The sequence below is a fragment of the Canis lupus genome, chromosome 2 (assembly GCF_048164855.1).
Source record: "Canis lupus baileyi chromosome 2, mCanLup2.hap1, whole genome shotgun sequence".
NCBI lineage: Eukaryota > Metazoa > Chordata > Mammalia > Carnivora > Canidae > Canis > Canis lupus.
The window spans coordinates 53,223,035-53,245,370 of NC_132839.1; the positions used below are offsets into that span (position 1 = coordinate 53,223,035).

The 22,336-nt window shown below is 43.6% G+C and overlaps 1 protein-coding gene across 11 annotated transcripts in view; it reads right to left on the reverse strand.

Annotated features, from left to right (window-relative positions):
• DET1 (DET1 partner of COP1 E3 ubiquitin ligase) overlaps nt 1–16,030 on the reverse strand; it is a 48,692-nt gene extending 32,662 nt beyond the window's left edge. For 4 of the 11 annotated variants that reach the window (XM_072799423.1, XM_072799414.1, XM_072799404.1 and 1 more), the window contains exons 1-3: nt 15,916–16,030; nt 8,760–9,852; nt 5,783–5,970 (exon numbers count right to left, since the gene is read on the reverse strand). In XM_072799423.1, coding sequence (XP_072655524.1) covers nt 5,783–5,970; nt 8,760–9,842 — 1,271 coding nt within the window. In that variant the 5' untranslated portion in view covers nt 9,843–9,852; nt 15,916–16,030. Of the gene's footprint in view, nt 1–947; nt 5,659–5,782; nt 5,971–8,759; nt 9,853–12,844; nt 13,056–15,319; nt 15,630–15,915 lie in introns of those variants that run through there. The other 7 variants (XM_072799393.1, XM_072799386.1, XM_072799433.1 and 4 more) reach the window with 7 other exon arrangements.
• Between the last annotated feature and the right edge of the window lie 6,306 nt (nt 16,031–22,336).

Consider the following 22,336-nt stretch of genomic DNA (forward strand, 5'->3'; position numbering starts at 1 on the left):
GCTGTGCACATTCAATACAGCGTTCTTTATGATAAATTGACAGAAAATTAAAAACCTAATGGAAAACTGTGATTTTCAAAGATTACATGGTAACAGAGGAAATATTTACCATAACGGTAAGTAAAAGAAACAGGATACAGAGCAGCCCCGGTGACCCAGCGGTTTGGCACCACCTTTGGCCTGGGATATGATCCTGGAGTCCCATGTCAGGCTCCCTGCATGGAGCCTGCTTCTCCCTCTGCCTGTGTCTCTGCCTCTCTCTCTCTCTCTCTGTCATGAATAAATAAAATCTTAAAAAAAAAAAAAAAAAAAGAAAGAAACAAGATACATTCTGTATACACAGTATGATTTAAAAAACAAAGAAAAAAAATCTAGGACTTAAAAAAAAAGACTGGTAGTAATACATCAAAATGATAATTGTGTTTGTGTAATCACATTTTTATTTTTTTTTCTTCTTTTTCACTTTCCTATAGTTTCTTAGAAAGACTGTCCAACTATCAATAATATATTTTTAAAAATCTCTATATCAAAGCAGATCATATGGTTTAAAATTCAAGGGGAAAATATATTTTTAGTCCAGGAAAAAACATAACATCTCATGCCTGAAATTAATGGAATGAAAACTAATGAAATAAATTTTAAAACTTGAATGCTCCCAAATTTGTGGAGACCAGAAAACTTGATGAGATGGATTCTGTCTTTACCATTAACCTCTGATGCTGGATGGAGATCAATAATTTTGTTTCCCTCGAAGACAGCCAAGCTATCAATACTGCTTTTCTGTTACTCCTCTTGAGACTAATTTTCACAGCCTCGGTGTCAATCATAACATTAAATCTTGGGCCAAGGAGAATTTCTTTCTTTCCCTTTTGAATGAGTTTGAATCAAAGATCCTGAGGTTTTTGGTTTTCAGCTGCTTTTCAGCCAAGTTCTAATACTACCTCTCATTTTTTTTTTTTTTTAAGATTTTATTTGAGAGAGAGAGAGCATGCACAAGCAAGGGCAGGGAGGGGCAGAGGGAAAGGAAGCAGACTCCCCACTGAGCAGGGAGCCTGACATGGGGTTTGATCCCAGGGACTCTGATCATGACCTGAGCCAAGGCAGACACTTAACCCACTGAGAGCCACCTAGGCACCCCTACTACCTCCTCTCATAATCCACACTATGCCTTGCCTGGCTCACTGGCTTCAAACCATGGGGGCTGGCCGGCCCACAGCTATATGATGATCCTAAGTCAAAGCCTCCAGGACAACCTCTAGGTTGAAGCAGTTTGTCTTCCCCCAGCAGCACCACTACCTCACTCTCCATGCTCCCCACTGACAAAAAGATGAGGCAGTCTTCCCTGTGAAGTCCCCTGGCTCACTCTCACTCTGTCCAGGTGACTCTTTCAATTCATGAGTATTTCTAAATTTGCAGAGTTTATCCTTCCAGCACCACAGAACCTCCTCCCTAGGTATTAGATCCCACAGCCTCTCGTATAATCAATTCTTCTTACCTTTTCCTAAACCATCAGTTTCACCCAACTACACAATTTCAGACTATTTCCTGTACCATATTTTGTGATTTGTGTGGAAAACACATTTTCCAGAGGCTCTCTTAGAAAAGGTACATGAGAGGTAATTTTTTGAGAACTTTCATGTCTGAAAAGGTCTTTGTTCCATCCTATTGGATATACAATTCTAGATTGGATATCATTTTTTTTTCACAGAAGGCATGATTTTATTGGCTACAAGCTTTCAGTGTTATTATTAAGTCCAATACCATTCTGAGGACTTATTTTTTGACATGTGAAATGTATGTTCTTTCTGCAAGTTTTTATAATTTTCTATTTATCCTCAATGATCCAAAATTTCATTTTAAAAGATTTTATTTATTTGGGGGGGGGGGCAAAGAGAGGGAGAAAGAGAATCCTTAGCAGGCTCTACTTTGAGCCCAAAGTGGGGCTTGATCTCACATGACCTGAGCCATGACCTGAACCAAAATCAAGAGTGAGACACTCTAGGGGTTCCTGGGTGGCTCAGTTGGCTAAGCATCTGGCTTCATCTCAGGTCATGATCCCAGGGTTCTGGGATGGAGCCTCACGTCAGACTCCCTGCTCAGGCTTCTCCCTTTCCCACTGCTGCTCTGTCAAATAAATAGATAAAATCTTAAAAAAAAAAAAAAAATACTGGTCAGACACCCTACCAACTGAGCCACCCAGGCATTCCCACAATGTCTCAGAATTTCATGATATGCCTCAGTATGGGTCTTTTTCTCACTGGGTACTTGATGGAACTGGAGACAGCCTAATAAAGATTTAATAACTTTTTATCTGAGGGCAAAAGCCATGCTTTACAGCACTTGCCACTTTCTGTGCTGTAAATCCTACTGCTGTGGTCAATTTCAGGGTACCAATGTGACAGCACTGAATGTGGAGCTGTCTGAAGATGAGCAGTAGCACATAACTATACTGTATTTTCACCATCTAGATAAAATATGCATATAAACTCAAGAGAATAATAGTAAAATAACTAGGAAATAATTAATTTTTAATAATGACCACTTTTGGCAACAGCTTGCAAAAATTCCTGATAGCTTAACTGGCTCTTCATGAGCCATTAGGAGCCAGCCCCAACACACCAATGAAAGGTCCTGCCAATCTGGAAATTTATGTTCTTCAGGACCAGAAAACTATTTACATTATTTCCTCCCTGTCATTTTCTCTACTGCATCTTCTGGAAACAACCAGATATTGGACTTCCTGGGCAAATTTTCTGATTTTTTTTTTTAAATCATTTCTCTCCCATTTTCCTACTTTCATCTATTTATTCTACTTTCTTGGAGAATTCCTCAACTATGTCTAACAAAGTTTAAATTTCTGTTCTAGGAATGTTTTGGGGTTTGTTTTGTTTTGTTTTGTTTTGTTTTACAGCTTCAATTATTTCAGCAATTGCAATGTTCCTCCTTTATTTTTTCTACTGCTTGTTTTATTTTGGTCTCTTTCAAAATAAAGATTTTTCTTAAGTTACTCATGATTCTTGGTGTCCTTTTTTTCTTGGACATTTAACCTATAATGGATCCACTTTCACTTATTTTTACTAAAAGATTACTAGGGACTATAAAATTGAGCATATAGAGTCATTGTTCACAAGAAAAAAAATAACTCTAATTTACATACATATTTTCAATGCAGCAAAGCATGACAAGACAGTTAATGGAATATGTTGCACTAGGATACAATTCTGTGGAGGAGATAAAATAGATATATGAATTTGAACATAAGAAAAAACAATGTAAAATTTCAGAAGTATGGGCATAATTGGCTCTCTCCTTTTTATAATCAAATACTGAAGACCAACTACTATGGCATCTAGATTCCCTGGGTTATGTTTAAAGGTGTTGAGTTATACACCATAAACTTATACAATGTTATATGCCAATTGTAGTTCAATAAAGCTGGGGGAAAAGGCTTGTAATAATTTTATTTTTAAAAATCAATATTTAATATACACTGAAAATTGCATCTTCTGCAGTTATTTAAATATAACAGCAAGAACATTTTAAGATCAACTTAAAAATCCATGTGTGAGGCTATCTACAGTTGTTCAAAATATTTTGGTGGTATGATGCAAAATTCTGAGGATCACAGAGCTGGAACCCTGCCTTTCTTTTAAACCTTTATTTTCTCCTCCTGAGACTTCCTACAATTTCACTTAATTCCAGATGTATTCTGAAATAATTCTCAAAAAACACAGCTTCCTCTAATTACTAGGTGACTTCATTCATTCAACAAATACCTAATAAGCTTCTCCCACATGAAAGATACTGGCCTAGGTGCTATGGATACAGCAGTGAATATAAGATAAAAATCCCTGTCCTCGTTTAAGTATACCTCCTAGTGACTTCCTTGATGGTTTCATTCAGCCAGCTGTACTGAGCTTTGTAATTATTGATAATGATCTGCCTGATTTTAAAGTTAATTTGAAAGAAGAAAATTCAGGGGCGCCTGGGTGGCACTGCTGGTGAAGTGTCTGGATTCTTGGTTTCAGCTCAGGTCCTGATCTCAGGGTCATCTCATCCTGATCCAGCCCCTCACTGGGCTCTAAGTACAGAGTCTGCTTGAGATTTGCTCTCTCCCTCTCTCTTTACCCCTCACCTTGCTCTCAAAATAAATAAATAAATCTTTTTAAAAATAATAAAAGCAGAAACATTCATTCCAAAATGAAAAAAGCAAAATCTGATCCATGTTCTGCCTCCAAAAATCCTTCTATGCTGAACAGAAATGCTTATAGGGCAGAAAATTTATGTGAACCAGAAAAAAAGGAAAAGGCAAGTAACCTGTCTGAAAACCAGCATCCATCTATTTCTAATTGAGTACTACCCTTTCACATAAAGATGATGCCACTACATTAATGTACCTGCTTTGTTCATTTTTTCCAGTGGCAGTGATGCTTATTCTGAGTCATTTGTTCACTCTGGTCTGACCTATCTTGAAACCTGAAAACAGATATTTTCCCTAACTGGCTAGAGTTGGAGGAGCAATTTAGTATGTGGCGTCGAATGAGGCATTACAGACTAGAGTGGATTCAGCTTGGGCAAATGACCCAAAGTAACCGTTCATGTCATAATCATGTGCTCAGATAATTCTATCAGGAACTCTAGTTCATAGGAAGACCTGGCTGATGTGGGGTATTAAGTGAGGGTCACCCAGGTGTTTGAAGAGGGACTCCAAGTATGAATATCTGAGGGTCTCTTCTCTGGGTTGGTCATTTTTTTTTCCCTAGGTAAAAAATCTCTAACCTCCTGCCTGAGAAGTATACACTTGGCTGCCATATCTGATAAAGGGGACAGGAATCTTACCTTCAGTTTGTTGGCTTTCACTTAATTCTTGTTTTTAGCATGACAAATCCCATCCTTGCCTCAGCTGTGCCTCATGAATGTGAAACCAGTGCCTATATGGCTCAATTTCTCCAGAGACTAAACCTCCAGCCTCCTGAGAAGGTGGGGAAGACAGTTATCTGGCAGAGCAGGCTTAGAGAAGGGGGCAATGGGGCCTTTCCAGACCTTTACCCAATCCTCCTGCTTTAAGCCTACGTCACAGGTATTGTCAGAGTGACTAGGAGCATCCGATTCCCCAACCCTTTCCAGAGTTCTCTGGAGCAAGGCAACCTGTTTCTTGATGGCTAAATTCTGCAGTCTTAAGTTTTTGTTCTCTGGAGTGTGCCAAGTCATAGGTTACCGCTGATCAATTAGCTTATCAGCTCCCGACACTGATTCAGATCCCTCTCCTGTTGCCAATCATCTCCCGTCTTCAATGTCTCTCCTCTCCCATTCTCTTTGCTCTTGTTAAATGTATACCTCTTACTGCTTTATTGTCATTTTAGTGGGGTTTGGGGATGGAGCAGAGATAAACACATGTGCTCAACACATCATGTTTAACCAAAAGTTCTAAAATTATTTCCTTAGTCATTCACTGAAAAAATGCTTAAATGCTTGACAGTGCATCATGAGACTATAAGAATAAATAATAAAGATATAGTCTCTACCTTTCTGCATCTCTTAGGCAGCTCTCACACTGCTCTCCTTCCTCTAGGAGGAATCACAGATAACGCACAACTAATTCCATAGGTGCTGAGAGACAGAAGTTCAGGATGACCCAAGGGATTACAACAGGCAGACCTAACCAAAGCGAGGTAGCAGAGAGAATATCGGAAGGGTTTTTTGGAGGACATGACTACTGGCCTAACACCAGTGAATTGTCTAAAGAAAAATTAAGCCTGTTAAGCCTGGTGGAAGAGCTTACCGGCGCTGGATCTGCCTTGCAAAATTGTTGCTGGAAGCTGAGCAGGGAAACTGGACTTCACTGTGTAGGGTTGCATTACGGAAGAGGTCACAGAAGTTCTCAAAGAGCTCTAGAAGCTCATCTGATGTATTCTCAAACACGGCAATCACCTCTGTTGTCACCATATTGTACACCACAAAGAAAGATGCCTGCAGAAGAACAGAGACAGCTATGAGACAGCTGGGTATACAGCCATGCCTTGGAAACCTACCACTTGGTTGAAAATTCAAAGTACTCAAGTAAAACAAGCAAACACTTCTCCTGCACTAGCATAAAAATGTGGCTCCAGGTGGTTCTGGGAGAGGAGGAAGCCTCAGTAAACTTTATCAGCCAAGGGCCATCAGTTATGGTCAGAACTGCTGGATTTACCACCGTATCTGTGCTGCTAGAATTACTGAACTGGCCCACATACATGTGTAGAAAGGTTTCCAATCTTGCATTTCTGACTCTGCAAATTCAATATTTTTCCTTCCTACTCTTTATTCCCCCTCCTTGCTACCCAACCCAGCCTGAAATAAAAAGCACTTTTTTAAAATGCCAGATTTAATTTTCCTTCCTGCTGAGAAAGTGATTGGTAGCCTGTAGCTGCCTGTTGGCAAATTATTTTCTCTTGTATATGTACAGTTGAAAGTTCAATTTAGGGACATTTATTTTCCTTCTTAAGATTTCTAACATGCAGAGAGAAACCTGAAGTACACTGTGTCCTAAAACTGCCCAGGCAAGTTGTAACCAAGCAGGGAACTGCTGCTGAACAAATGAAAAATCAGGGAGGCATTTTCCATTTCTTTCTTCATAAATGTTCTTTCAGCCAAGAGCATTTGGACGATACATTTGAGATTTGTAGCAATTAAGATCAGAGGGGGAACCTGAAAAGCATTCAAATGCCATAGGTGGCAGAGTTTTCTACTTTCTCTGAATGGGCCCTGGGTGACTAGCCCTCTAAACAACCAGTGCTCTGCTCTACCTAACAAGGAAGCCCCAGGAACCCCTGGTTTTTGTCACAATGAATGTGGTAGTGTGAATCAATCGGCAAGCTTGATCTAGAAGTTTCCAGAACATTAAGGTTAGTACTCCCCCTCCTATGACTGAGTTTAAGTCTCTGTCATCAATTCCTAGAGCCACAGTGCCCACCTGTTTTATTAGTCATTAGTCCTTCCCAGAGCTTTCATTACATGACTTTTACAGTCACCTGGAAATTAAATATGGCTGTAAATTAAGGAGGCTGGAGAGTAACCTGAGAATAATACCCATAATATCAGCAAGGCTTTGTATGTAGGTGCACTTTTTACTCATTAACCTTATTGGAACCTCTCAAATTAAAACAGGGAAAGGGGTGGGAGGACAACTAGGGCAAACTGGGTTTAAGGTTACAAACTCTGTAAGCAAAACACTGAGCTCTAGTACTGATTCCAGCCACAATTCATTATAACTACCAGAAATAAGTAGGTCATGTTTTAGCAAAGGGAAGGAGGATAATCTCAAACGCGGCTATCGCAGATAACTTATGCCCTCCAAAAGAAAAAGGTAATTATAGCTCAAACCTAAATAAAAGATTGACTCATGTCCTTTCTATAGACCTGGACAACACTTTGATCATTATCAGGGCTCCACCAGGATCCATCACAATTATGTGAATATAAAATTACACAAACTTTACTAGCCTTCCCTCCAGGACAGACTGGGAAATACAGGACAGAAGGTGAAAGGAGCCAAGAGTGTCACTGACAATCTCCTATGAAACGTAACGTGAACTCGATGCTCATCTGTGATGGCTCAATGGGTGACTTCATCATTAACAGGGAAGAAAAGAATCCAGAAAAACTATCTCCAACCATATTACTCCCTGCCACCCACCTTTGTTTAGAATATACAAGCTATGATTCCAAAGAAAAGTACTGGAAAACATTTTACCATGGATGACTGGTAAGGTCTTAGGAAACAATGGCCTGTACAGTCTCTTGCAATAGAACCAACTGCAAGTCAGTGGGAGATACAACACTCAGCCCTCTTTGTAGCTGACTGGTTTGCTCTCTATTGTGATTTCCCAAATTCACACCTAAGGAGACATTCTGCAAACGGGAGAATAGGTGGCAAAGGTACAGAAAGGTAGGTCTCTTACTCCATCAACACTAAAGTAGAGAGTTTCTCAAAGAAAAATGCCCAAAAGTAGCCTGAATTTCAACATGGTATTTCAACCCAAGAGTCCTGGGAGGTTTCTATGCCCTTAACACCCCTAGGTTCCCATTTAAGAAATAGCTCTCTCCCCTCCAAGATCTTTCATCCACACTGAAAAACCCTAGGACCTTTGGTCGTGATGATTCACTTGGGAGACCATAAGTCTTGGCTTCCTTTTAATTTTTTCACTGCTCTCCAACCTATGGTCCAGCACATGGGTATGGTCAGGATAAAGTCATAACACTCAACTGTTAGATGAACTTACCTATTAGTTACCTCCCAAAGGTTTTATGAAGACATGCACTGACATTATCCATTTAAGCAGGAAAGAGAGACCAAATTTTTAGAAAATTTTTGTGGCATGGTGGGCTCATTCTCATTCCTAGAACTAAAGAGGTCAGACCAAAAAGCCACAGTCTCAGAAAATCAGGGCAGGGTTATCCACAGGTAGTCCAAATTTTGACCTTGTAGCACTTGGGCTTCTATCTCAAGGATACTGAAAATGCTCTGGTCAAGTATTAGGGTAATGATCACAGAGTTGACTACCCACATATCAATGGCTTGAGACTGAGCTTCCATTCATCCAAATAAATACATGTGGCCAGAGAAAAATGGAACTGTTTTAAGTCTGAGGCCAAGGATAACAAAAACTCAAGAATACATAAAATGCACATTTCTGAGAGGCTGGCTATAGGCCAAGAGAGAAACTCTCCCATTTTACCAAGCAGATGGGAGTAGTAAAGAGCAGGAGAGCACAGCATACCTGTGACGGATCTGTGACTCGAAGGGTTACCACGTCTTCACTAGTGTATTTGATGAACAGATGGTTTTCATCCAGAAGCTGCATCTTCCACATGCGCAGCTGCCGCAGCTGGTCAAAATACTGGAAGAAGCGCCTCTTGGCCATCGCACTACCATCCTGCTCTGCCCGGCGCCACAAGTACACGAGCAGCCGGTGTTTGAGGGAATTGATGAAGGGGTCTCTGAAGGGATTGGCCATGCCTGTCTGACTGTCCCGCTGCACCTCAGGGAACACAGCTGACACAGTGAGGAGGTCGTCCTCATAGCAGAAACGGCCAATGGTCCTCACATCAATGAAAGTGCCTTCCGGAGTAACCTGGAAGACATGGATGGTCTGCTGCTGCACTGACAAGATGGCCAGGATGTTTTTGTACAGGTATAGCCCCTGGTTGTGTGACAGGACCACCTTGTCACACTTGAAGGTACGGGTGTCACATAAGCGGCCAGTGTGAAGGTCAATGATGTGAAGGGAATAGTCCTCCAGAGGAGACCGCGGGTTAGGGGTCACAGATTCGCTGTTCCGATATACCTCGTAAAACGGAGGGTGTGGCTCATCCGGGAGGTAGGCAGCAGAGCCCACAATGACACACCGGCAGTCGTCAGTGAAGAGGCTGCACTCCCGGTTCAGGTGCTCCCCGTTGGCAGCCACGTTGGTAATGTGTAGCAGGACAAAGAAGCGTTCGAAGAGCCGACCGCGGATGCTGACTGACCGCTGGTCATTGCCATTGGACAGGGTTTCCCCCTCATAGCCCTGCAGTAAGTCCTCAGCTGCCTGGCAGCCCTGGTACTCATAGATTTCAAGAGACGTCTGGTCTGAAGAGAAAGCAATAAAGTAGCGTCCATCAGGTGAGAATTTACGCAAGAAACAGGGCGGCTTTTCGACATTGACAACTGTGAAGTTGGGGAAGACATTCTGGTGGAATACTCGGACCTGATGCCAGTGGGTGCCTGCCTTGCCTGAGCTGATCCGCCGCCTCTCCAAGCGGTGAATGACATTTTGGTTCTGGATTCTTCGAGGTTTGATGGTGGAAACATGATGATCCATTATCACATCTCTGTGTAGAAAAGTAAAGAAGAAAAAAAAAAACAAAACCAGAATTGACCAAAACATAAATATACACAAGTGAAAGAGATTTTCCTCCTTATGCCCTGGACCCAGGAACTCGCAGGATGAGAGTGATCAGCATTTCTCCCTTCCCTGGTTATAGTCAGCAAGCAGTCCTGACATTTCTGACTTTAAAAACAGGTCTGGGGATCCCTGGGTGGCGCAGCAGTTTGGCGCCTGCCTTTGGCCCAGGGCGCGATCCTGGAGCCCCGGGATCGAGTCCCACGTCGGGCTCCCGGTGCATGGAGCCTGCTTCTCCCTCTGCCTGCGTCTCTGCCTCTCTCTCTCTCCTCTCTGTGCATCCTCATAAATAAATAAAATCTTTAAAAAAAATAAAATAAAAAAAAATAAAAACAGGTCTGAGGGAAGGACCTAATTCACCAGAACACGTTCAAAGCACATTTCACTGTTGGGAATACTCAGAAGAATAAACATAGAATTACACCAAATTTGTTCAGTGTTAAGAGTGACATTCAGTGCACATTCATTAAAGAAATATATTTATTTACTGGCTGTTAAGATATCCATACTACCTAAAACAATCTATAAATTCAATGCAATCCCTAACAAAATCCCAAAGGTGTTTTTTGAAAAAAAAAAAAAAAAAAAAAAGAAAAAGAAAGAAAGAAAAATTCATCCTAAAGCGCACATGTAACATCAAGGAACCCCAAACAGCCAAAACAATTCTGTAAAAGAACGGCTGGAAGACTCAGACTTCTTGATTTCAAAACATATTACAAAGCCAAATTAAAAAAAAAAAAAAAAAAAAAAAAAGTGTGGTACTGGCATAAAAACAAATATACCAATGGAAGAGAACAGAGAATCCAGAAACAAACCCTCACAGATGTAAACTCAAAGTTTAAGAAGTTCAGAAAACCCCAAATGTGATAAACCCAAAGAAATCATGCCCAGACACATTACGGTCAAACTTAACTGAAACACAAAGTAGAAATCTTAGAAGTAACCAGGTAGATGATCTATTACCTGGCGGGAAATGATTCAAATGTCTGTGGATTTCCTGAGAAACCATGGAGACCAGAAGGAAGCTGGTCAACTTCTTTGCTCCCTTTTGCTGATTCTGTGTCAACATTCAAGTCTCAGCTAAAAAAGCAACTCTTCAGCTTTTCCCTACCTTCCCATTCACGTCAACTATCATCCTACCTTGTTTCATTTTCTTCAGTCCTCATCATGTTTTGAAATTATTTTGTTTACCTTTTTAGTATCTGTCATCACACACCAGACCCCACGCACCCAGCCCAATTCCTTGCTGAATCCTCAACACCTTGAGTAGTACCTGAGACACTAAGTGCTCAGAAATATGTCAAGTGAATGAATGGAGCAACTTTCCAACATGGGCCTTGCAGGATCAAGAATTCACTAGACAGGGCAGCCAGGTGGCTCAGCGGTTTAGCGCCGCCTTCAGCCCAGCCTGGGGACCTGGGATTGAGTCCCACATAGGGTTCCTAGCATAGAGCCTGCTTCTCCCTCTGCCTGTGTCTCTGCCTCCCTCTCTGAGCCTCTCATGAATAAATAAATAAAATCTTAAAAAAAAAAAAAAAAGAAAAGAAAAGAAAAGAATTCATTAGGCAAAGTTCAAAAGAGGAGCAAGTTAGAAAGAAGGGAGCCTAAAAAATACACTTGGAAGGTGTGGCATGATATATTTGGGAAACAGGGTAACTCCAAGTGGTAAGAGCCCAGGAGGCACAGTGTGCGTGATAAAAGAGAAGCCCAGGAAGGTAGACTGGAGCCAGACTGGAAAACATTTTCATGCCCCACCGTGCCACAGCAGCTATTGCAGGTTTTCGGCAGGGGAGAGACTGATCCAGTCTATATTTGAGAAATAAAAATATACACACAATGTGGTATTTATTTATATTGTCCCCTTCTAAAAATTTGAAATGCTGTAAGTATAGATACTATCTAGTCAACTTAAAGATGTGCATACCTCTATGAGCAAATTAAATTTCTCAAACTGCTAGTCGTAATTCATTAGTGAGGCCTTGAAATCAATTTAGTGGATATAGCTGACATTATAAAAAGTGGAATAAAATAGAAAACACCAAATTGTATCATACATAGTAAGGGTAAATACTATTTTATAAAATGTTTCCATTATATATATGAATTATACGTACTTGGTGAGAATATAAATATATTTCCTACTGATCTAGACTACAGCAAGAGCGCTTACTGCCCTCAGGCCAAATCTTGTCTGCCTGCTTGTTTCTGTAAATAAAGTTTTATTGGAACACAGCCATTCCCATTCATTTACACGTTATCTATAGCTGCTTTTGCCTTACAAAGGCACAGATGATTAGTTGAGACCAAAGATCACATGGCCCGCAAGCCTGATACTTATTGGCTGGCCCTTTACACAAAAAGTTTGCCAACAACTGATCTTGACCACTGGTTCCTAACTGGGGCAGTTCTGGAACATCTGTAGACAATGTTTAGTTGTCATAATTTGGGAAGGAGGGGTGATATGTGTCCAGCAAATAGAAGCCAAGGATGTTGGCAAACATCCACTAGTAAACAGGACAGCCCTCCACATTTAGACCAAGATGTCAACAGTGCTAAGGATGAGAAACCTTGATCTAGAGAAATGTCTGCACATAAATAACATGAATGTCCACAGTAGGACTGTCAGCCAAAGTAAAAACTGATGACACTTCAAGTGCCCATCAACAGAAGACCAGAACAAGTCCTTCAGGCATATTCATACAGTGGAATCTTTGAAGCAATTAATGCACTACAGTTAATACATAACAACCTACACGGATCTCAGAATACAAGGGTGATTGAAGAAAGCAAGGAGCAGAATATTTTTGTGATTCTCTTTATATAAGCTTCAAACAATTTCTAGTTTAAGGCTATCAACATATGTGGTATACAATTACAAAAACTAAAGGAATTATAAACATAAAATTCAGAACAGTGGTTACCTGTGAGAAGTAAGAAATGGGATGAGGGTAAACGTGAAGGCTGTATTTTTTCTTAAATCAGCATTCACTATACTGTTGTTCTTTAAAGATTACATATACTTTTGGGGTGCCTGGGTGGCTCAGTCAGTAAGGCGTCTGCCTTCGGCTCAGGTCATGATCAAGCCCCTGCTCAGTAGGGAGTCTGCTTCTCCCTCTCCCTCTGTGTACAGGCTCTGTCTTCTCAAATAAGTAAAAAAAAATTTTTTAAGAAAGATTACATATGCTTTTAAAGTATTATTTGTACTTGTACAAAATTTTTATTTAAAAAACAATCATCATGAAGAGAAAACTAAGGTAGGACAGGATGATGAAGCCAGATGTACAGAGAAATGCATACCATGCGGACCTGCAGGATTTCCAACCTTCTAATGTGGCCCTGATTTTCTCAGCATACAAAGTAAAAAGGAAAACACGATCAGTTACAGAATCTGCACAGCCAATAAGATAAAAACTTAATAGATGCTTGCAAGAAGCACCTTCCCAATACTAGAGCTTAAAAGCAATCTCTCTCATAAGTTTTCTCAAAGGACCTTGGCATGATAAAGTGAGCAATATCCTCCATATCTGAACAACTCAGTAAGATACTAAGTTGCACACAGTTACACTTTGTAACACTGACATTGTTGATGTGGCTATTCTGATACAGCCTAAAAAACACACTATTAAGGTTTAAGCATTTCAAAATACCAAATAATACACAAAACTGCATCACTCAATCCCTGCCCAGGACAAGCCTGCTAACTAGCACCCTGCCAACCTAAGATGGGGGCTGGAGTCAGAGAGGATGACCAGAATGGGAAGGCAAAGGCAGATAAGGCCAGGGATGGCAGGACACCTAGCAGACTAACTGATGAGCCGAACCAAGTATATCACAGGTACTCAACTTAGAAAGAGCCACTAAACCTATTAAACAAAATCAATGCTTAACTGTAAGAAAACTGACATATACTTTGCATAGCCCCATCTTAAACTCTCTCATTTGCCTTCTTAAGGCAAAGACACCAGTAACTGGGGTGAGAGGTGTGAAGGGGTAGGGTAAGCAGAGGACCTGTTAGTTCCAGCTCCAAATTCTACAGGAAATCCTCACTGACTTTCCTAACACTTATCTCAGCATATGCACTCTCTCCCCTTCCCTACACCCCACCCCCCAACACACACACAATTTTATAACACACAATTATGACTTTTAGAGACATGGTGGAGACATTTACGGCTTTTTAAATTTGTTCTCTTATTGTTCTCATTATAAAAATAAAACACACTCATAACAATTAAAATACGACAGAAAAAAGTATTATATACTCTCTTCTAGTCAGACTTACGAAAAAAAAGTCAGAGTAACTTACGATATTTTCCCAAAAGCTTGCCCTGTCCAAGCTCCCCTAGTCCAGTGAATGGCCCAGCAACCCTCCCACCACCAAGAACCAGAACCCTGACCGTCCTCCTTCACGCCCCTTTCCCTCAGCCCTCTGATCAGTCACCAAACTCTGGAGGTTTTATCTCCTAAAGAGTCCTCTCATCTTCCACTTATTTCTACCACAACCTGCCAGCACCTTCATCCAAACTTTTATCGTTTCGCATCTGCAAAAACTGCACCAGCTTCCTACCTAAATCCATTTCTTTCAACAGCCAGTAATCTTTTCAAAAATGCTTTTGTGACCACGTCCTTTCCCCTACGGATTAGAACAGGCCAGTTATCTTCCCGTTGCTCTTTATGATCAGAATCAAAATCCTTAACGTCCCAGCCAGGTGCTCAAAGGTCCCAGCTCTGTCTCTCCAACCCCATCTTCTCCCCCCTTTTTTTTTTTTTAATAAAGATTTTATTTATTTATTTGTGAGAGACAGAGAGAGGCAGAGACACAGGCAGAGGGAGAAGCAGGCTCCCTGTGGGGAGGCCGACTCACGGCCTGAGCCAAAGGCAGATGCTCAACCACTGAGCCACCAGGTGCCCCCATCTTCTCCCCTTAACTGTATCCCTTGCTCCAACAGGGATTCTATCTCCTGCCTCAGAAGCCCGACACTTAACTATTAACCGAAACCTAAAAAAGCTCTTCTGTGCCCCTTGCTACCTCCCGTTCCAGACATCAGCCGAACCGTCGTTTCCTGAGAGGAATCTGCCTCCACCTGCCCAGTAGCTAAAAGAGCGGCTTACTGGCCACACGTCGCCTTCAGGGCACTTGCCACGCTTGCAGCTTTGTCTCTGCATGTTATTCCACCTGTGGCACCAGAAGGTGAGCTCCTGAGCAGCACACATAGGGTCTGCCCGGCACCGCAGTGGACACACCTTAAGCCTCATCTCCTGTAGGTTGAACCTGCCTCACCCTAGGGGTTTTTTGCTAACTCGGGTATCCGCAGGGGCTCTTCCCTCTGCCTAGGGGTGGGGCGCCTTTCCCCAAGCCCTCGCCGTAACTTCTCCAGTGGCAGCCCAAGGGTCACCTCCTCCAGGAAGTCTTCCTTGATCATCCTTATCGAAGCAGGCCTCCCCCATTGCTTTTCCTGTTTTGTCCTCTCCATCGGGACTGCCACGACGTGAACACGCACCGCTACTTGCATGGTTGTGTGTTTTAATGATCGACTCTCCCACTAAACCGTACTCCCCAGGCAGGAAGCAACCACGTCCGCTCGGGTCACCTCGGTTTTCTGAGCCCGGCTGCTCCCTGCGTACGCGTTCGGTACGTTATTTGTGAATGACAGCAGAAAGCCTAGCCGTGCCGGGACGCGAGCAGGTCCCTTCCCCGAGGCGGCGTCCCAGCCTCCCCAGGGGCGCCGGCGCACACCCCCCCCCCCTCGCCCGCCGGCTTCCAGAACCGTAAGGGGATACCGAGGGGCGGGCACACGCACCCAAGGGGGCGCCCCCGGAAAGAGAAGCCCGGGGCGGGGCCTCAATGGGAAGGGACCGCTCAGGGAGGGCGGGGGCCGCGGGGCCTCGGCGGCCTGCCGGGAGGGAGCCGCCCCTCGCCGGGAACCCGGGGCAGGCCCCCGGGACGGCCGGACGGGCTTGGAGGCTGGGCCAAGGAAGGAGAAGTCCTCACCTGTACGGTCCGAATTCAAAGGGCCGGGGCGAGGGACCCCCCGGCCAGCTCGGCGCGCGCCTCCCCCAGCCCCGCCCCCGCCATGCCTCTGGCCCCCGCGCCCGCCGCCGCAGGCCCCGGCTTCCGCCGCCCCCGGAAGTGCGGTGCAGCGAGACGAGGGGCGGAGAGCGCGGCGCCGTCAGTGGGCGCTGAGACAGTTACAGCGCACCCTGGTGTCCGGAGGGGGATCGCCGCCAAAGGGGCCCACGGCTGCAAAGGAGAGAAATGAACGGGAGCCCTAACCTGGACCCGTCAGAGATCTCTTAGGGTGATGTCTCTGCCCTGCTGGAGACCTTTGCAAGCACGTGGATAAAGAATGTTTCATCTCTTGGTTAGATGCGGCCTTTTCATGGGCGGAGGAACGATCCGCTTTGTGTTGTCCGCTCCTGCGCAGCGCGCCCTTGAACCCCTAGGACTGTGCTGCTCTCTCTGAACACCCTGCTCCAATACAGTGGCTGGCATATAGTGCAAGTACAGAAAAGCTTCCTGCTCCAACCTAGTCCCATGATCTTTGCTTGGACAGGCTGCCCCCACACGTCCCAGCGTCAATCATGCAGTTCTCGCGCACGAGTCACCTGCTTTCCTGGTTGCTCTCATTAGCACCCATCACTATCTGATAATACCTGGGGAGTGTGTGTGTGTGTGTGTGTGTGTGTGTGTGTGTGCACGCACAAATTTCCTTCTTTGTTGTGCTTCCCTTCCCCCTGCTAGAATGTCAACTCCATGAGGGCAGGGATTTTGTCTTGTTTTCTGTTCTGTCCTGCCTGCAATAGGGTTTGAGATCTTGGAGGTGCCCATTAAGGAGTGGGTCTGTGACTGTGAATGAGTGGCTCTACCCACACTGTTCACAGGAACTCTGGAGGGAAGGAATGTTGGTTAGCCTTTACAGAGGAGCACACTGACTCAGGAAGGGTGAGTGGGTAAGAGGGGACAGGGTGGGTACTTGGCCCAGTCTTGATATTTCTAGGCTGAGTGTTCACAGGTACTGACTGCAGAGTCTTCATTTTCTCTTCTGGGAAATGAAGATTTACCTACCTAGTAAGGTTACTGAAAGAATTAGAGGTGTTAGAGATGCTTGGGTGGCTCAGTGATTGAGCATCTGTCTTCCACTTAGGGTGTGATCCTGGGGTCCTGGGATCGAGTCCTGCATCAGGCTCTCCGCAGGGAGCTTGCTTCTCCCTCTGCCTGTGTCTCTGCCTCTCTGTGTCTCTCATGAATAAATAGACAAAATCTTTAAAAAAAAAAAAAAGAATTAGAGGTGTTATACTTCAAGTGCCTGGCACAAAGCCTGGAATGTGATAGATGCTCAGTAAAATATTATTGCCATTACTCAAGACCAACTCCCTTGCCCATGCATGAGTAAATTGAGACCCAAAGAGGGACATGACTTGTACAAGTTCATACAGACCCAAGCGGCAGAATGGAGACTGTGACCCAGGACTCCTATCTCCCTTTTTCCAGGGTTCTCTCCCACACTACCAAGTTCGGACTCTGTCGTGATTTTAGGCATCACCATCTCCAAGTCTGTGTTCTTATATCTAATATTTGATAATTATCTGATTTGATTATTAGATAACATAAGAGAATGTCATTGAAACTATCAAATGCAGAGCAACCTATGAAAGTCTTAGAAAGAAACATAAGCATAATTCTTTATGACCTTGGATTAGGCAATAGTTTGTTAGATATGGCGTCAAAAGCACAAGCAATCAAAGGAAAAAATAGATTAAATTGAACTTCATTAAAATTTAAAAATGTGCTTCAAAACACACAAGAAAGTGAAAAGACAACCCACAGGATGGGAGAAAATATTGGCAAATCATATATTTGATAAAGGTCTAGTATCAAGAATATTTATTTTATTATTATTTTTTTAAGATTTTATTTATTTGTCCATGAGATACAGAGAGAGAGAAGCAGAGACACAGGCAGAGGGAGAAGCAGGCTCTATGCAGGGAGCCCGACATGGGACTCCATCCCAGGACTCTAGGATCACGCCCTGGGCCAAAGGCAAGGGCTAAACCGCTGAGCCACCCAGGGATCCCCAAGAATATTAAAAAAAAAAAAAAAAAAAACCTCTTGCAACTCAGGGTATCTGAGTGGCTCAAATGGTTGACTGTCTGCCTTCGGCTCAGGTCATGATCTCCAGGTCCTGGGATCAAGTCTCTGTGGGGCTCCCTGCACAGTGCTTCTCCCTCTCCCTCTGCCCCTCCCACTGCTTGTGCTCCCTCTGTCTCTCTCTCTCAGATGAATAAATTCAAAAATCTTGCAAAGAAAAAAAAAATCTTGAAAAGTGAACTCTTGCAACTCAGCAACAAAAAGACAAACCAATTGAAAAATAGGCAAAACATGGTATACACAAATGGCCAATAAGCACATAAAAAGGTGCTCAACATCATCAATTATCAGGAAAACACAAATCAAAAGCATAGTGAGGTACCATTTCACAGCCACGAGGACAGCTATGATTTTCAAAAAGGAAAATAATAAATATTAGTGAAGTTGTAGAACATTGGAATTCTCTTACATTGCTGGTAGGAATGGTGCGGTCATTGTGGAAAATAGTTCAGCAGGTTTTGTTTCTTTTTGTTTGTTTGTTTGTTTGTTTGTTTGTTTGTTTTTTAGAGGCAGAGGGGCAGAGGGAGAGGGAGAAGGAGTATCATAAGCAGGCTCCATGCCCAGTGCAGAAGCTGAGCAGAGATCAAGAGTTGGAAGCTTAACCAACTGAGCCACTCAGGTGCCCCCTAACGTTTAACTTTCATTTGATTTTCATTTATAAGAGTGTCTTTAAAACCCTCTGACTTCCCACTATTATTCTTGCTATTTGTTGATTTAAGGCAGAGTCTAGCATGGGGAGGCTGTTTCACTGGGCTTCCTGGAAGATCTGCTGGTGGTAGAGGAGGCCTGAGGCTGTCTTTCCTCCTGGACTTTTCCAGGAAGTGGATTTCATTTCATTGCTCTCAGGGTCTGATGTTAAAAAAGGTGACCAAGACTATGACTGCCTGGGAGGTCTTTGGAAGGACTTTGCCTTCAATTCAGAATGAAATAAGAAGCTGCAGGATGGCTCTGAGCAGAGGAATAGCAGAAGCAGACTTGTGTTTTAGAAGGTTCACTCTGGCTGTCATGGGGAGAGGAGACACTTGAGAGACCAGCCAGGAGGCTATTGCAATAGTCCAGGCAAGAGATGATAGCTGCCTGGATTTGAGTGATAAAGGCTTGAAGGTGGTAAGAAGTGGTCAGATTTGAAATATACATTAAAGATATATTGCTTATGGCTTGGATAAGCAGTGTGAGAGAGAGAGAAAGAGAAGAGGCAAGCATGTTCCAAAATATTTGGCCTGAGTAACTGTGAATGCTTTTACTCAAAAAGTAATAGTATCTTTGGATTGGGCCACGTTTAAAGTCCTCTCCGTGAGAACAGTAACCACTTTGGTTTTGCAGCTACTGATTCCAGAGGCCTAACACAGTGCCAGGGCACAGAGACACGCAATAAAGATTTGCTGAATGCTGACACCAGTCAAGGCAGTGCCTCAGATGACACATGTTATTCCACGGCTCTTCAGCCTGCCTCTCCCAGATGTTCCAACTTCTAATTGCCCACCACTCCCTCCCACTGTGCTCCTAGCCCAGGAAGAACATTGAGTTCTGAGCCCCCACCGCAGCCCGTGCTCCTTTGTCCCTCTCAGGAGTCCCAGGGCACACCAGGTCCCCAAGTGAGTGAGATGATGGAGTACTAGGGAGGGGGACCTGGAGGACCTGAGAGCTTTCTCTCCTCTCACTCTGTCCTCCTGTGGCTCTTCTGCCAAGGCTTTTAGCAGCTCTGCTTGGTATGTGCATTAGCCACAAGAGGAGGAGATGGGAACAAAAGCAGGATGAGAGGCTCTTGTTCTTTCTCCCATTCTAAAAGAGGCTGGCTGAGCTCTTTTCACCTCTATATTCAGTGGCAGACATTTCTTACCCTAAGTATTACACCACCACTCCCCATCATCACCATCACCAACAAACAGCATGATTAACACCATCATCATCACCATCACCGTCCCCATCATCTATCCTTTCATGAAAATCCTCACAATCTGCACTTAGTACATATTTATTATATGCCAGATGCTATGACAATCATTTCACCTATATTATGTCCTTCAATCCCCCACGAGTTCAGTCTTATTATCCCCCACTTCACAGATGCAGAAACTTAAGCTCAGTCTCACTTGATCCTCATTTAGATCCCCCCACTCTCTTCTCTCTCTACAAGGCTCACTTCCTTATAATACATCCTCTATTGCTAATTGCAGGCAATGCAAAGTTTCTGCTTGTAGTCCCTCAGCCTTCAGATTTTGAACCCAATTCTTTTTTTATTCTTAAAGATTTTATTTATTTATTCATGAGAGACACAGAGAGAGAAGCAGAGACACAGGCAGAGGGAGAAGCAAGCTACCTGCAGATAGCCCGATGCAGCACTCGATCCCAGGACCCCGAGATCACGACCTGAGCCAAAGGCAGATGTTCAACCACTGAACCACCTGGGTGCCCCATGAATCCAAATTCTTATCAAGTGTTTGAGGACATACCTTTCCTCCATGCTCTCAGCTAAATGTTTCCTGCCCCAGCAATGGCTTTTCTTTGTCCTTGAGGATCCCACAGCCTTTTTAGTCTGTCTTGGACAATCTTCCCACTGCCTCAGGTACCTATGCTCAGGCAACAGGATGAGGTTTGCTCTTGCCCAAAAGCATACACACACACATGCACACCTGAGTTTCCTTTTGGCTTGGAAATGTTTATGGAGAATTGCTCCCATTCATTCGGCAGAGAAAAAGAGTATGGGCTTCAAAATGAGGACTGACACAGTTTAAACAGGCCATCCCTTGCTGTATCTGAACTGGGATGCCTGGGCAGCAGAATGGGGCTGAAATCTCGTCCTTGCTGGCTCAGCCGAGCTGGGATCCTGGTACAGCGCTGCATCAGCCAGAGAAGGAATGCCTTTTTCTCAGTGGTCCACACAGAAGACTTGCATTTTTTGCAGTCAATCCACTCAGAGAGGAAGCTCTGTCCTAATTCACACAAAGGTGCCTTACAGTAGCAGCAACCATGGTTCAAATCTCATTTTTTAAAAGATTTTATTTATTTATTCATGAGACACAAAGCAAGAGGCAGAGCCATAGGCAGAGGGAGAAGCAGGCTCCCTCTGGGGAGCCCAATTTGGGACTCAATCCCAGGACCCCAGGATTACAACCTGAGCCAAAGGCAGACACTCAACCACTGAACCACCCAGGTACCCCTCAAATCTCATTTTTGTCCTTTGTGAGCAGTGCAACTTTAGACATGTGACTTCACCCGTCTGTTATTTTCAGCCAATCTTTTTTAGATTGCTGGCTCTGTGCCAGGCCCTATGCTGGGTATGGCAGGACTAAGGTGAATAAGACATGATTTCTGCCTCAAGGAAGCCTACTAGTTGGAAAGACACTCATGAACAGCTAAGTTCTATATGATGTGGGGAGCACTCAGCTGGAGGTCTGTGCAAGGTGGGTAGATGGGCACTCACCCCAGTACTCTGAGAACAAACACCACAGAAGATGCCAAAGGAAAGGTAGGGATGGTGATCCAGACAATAGGGACTATATGGGCCAAGATATGAAATGCAAAACAGCATAGTGTCTACAGAAACAAAATGCAGTTCGGCATTACTGAATCACAGAGGGTAAAGTACGCAGTGACAGCATAGAGGGCTAAAGGCTCTGAGGTTCACTCAGGTTCACTATTCCTTTAAAAAAGGGATAACAGTATTACTTCAAATGATACCAGATCTGATTAGGTATCTAATCAACGATCACTTCTATGCCCAGACAGATTTGAAACTTCTCAAAGGCAGCTACCATGTCTTAAAATTATATCTATGGCCACGTCTCATAAATCTGCATTAAATAGTTTTTTTATTATCTAATGCCTAATACATATTAGAGACATAACAAGTATTTTTTATAATAGTGAATGAATGAATGGGGTAAGCCAAACCTGAAGTCTCCTCCTTCTAGATATGCCTGTGATCTGGGGTGGGAAGAAGGTCTCTGGGGAGGAAAAAGAAGTAGGGAACCATCAGCACATTCTTTCCTGTGGCAGTAGCTATTTCAGCCATATAGCAGGGCCTCATGGAGTGGGTCCCTTAAACTGGGGGTCCCAGAGGTGCCCGAGGGCCATCCTGTTCCACCTTCCTCTCTCAGGGACAGGACAAGGGGTAACAGCTGAGCTGTGAGTGGCTGGGATAGGGGTGCAGGCAGAGCTCCGGGGGAAAGGATTGCTCATGTCACTTGCTGGAAATGAAGAGAAGAGGTTGGGGGTTGAGGAGGCAAAGTCCAGAGAACATGAAAAATCTTAGCTGCAGGGA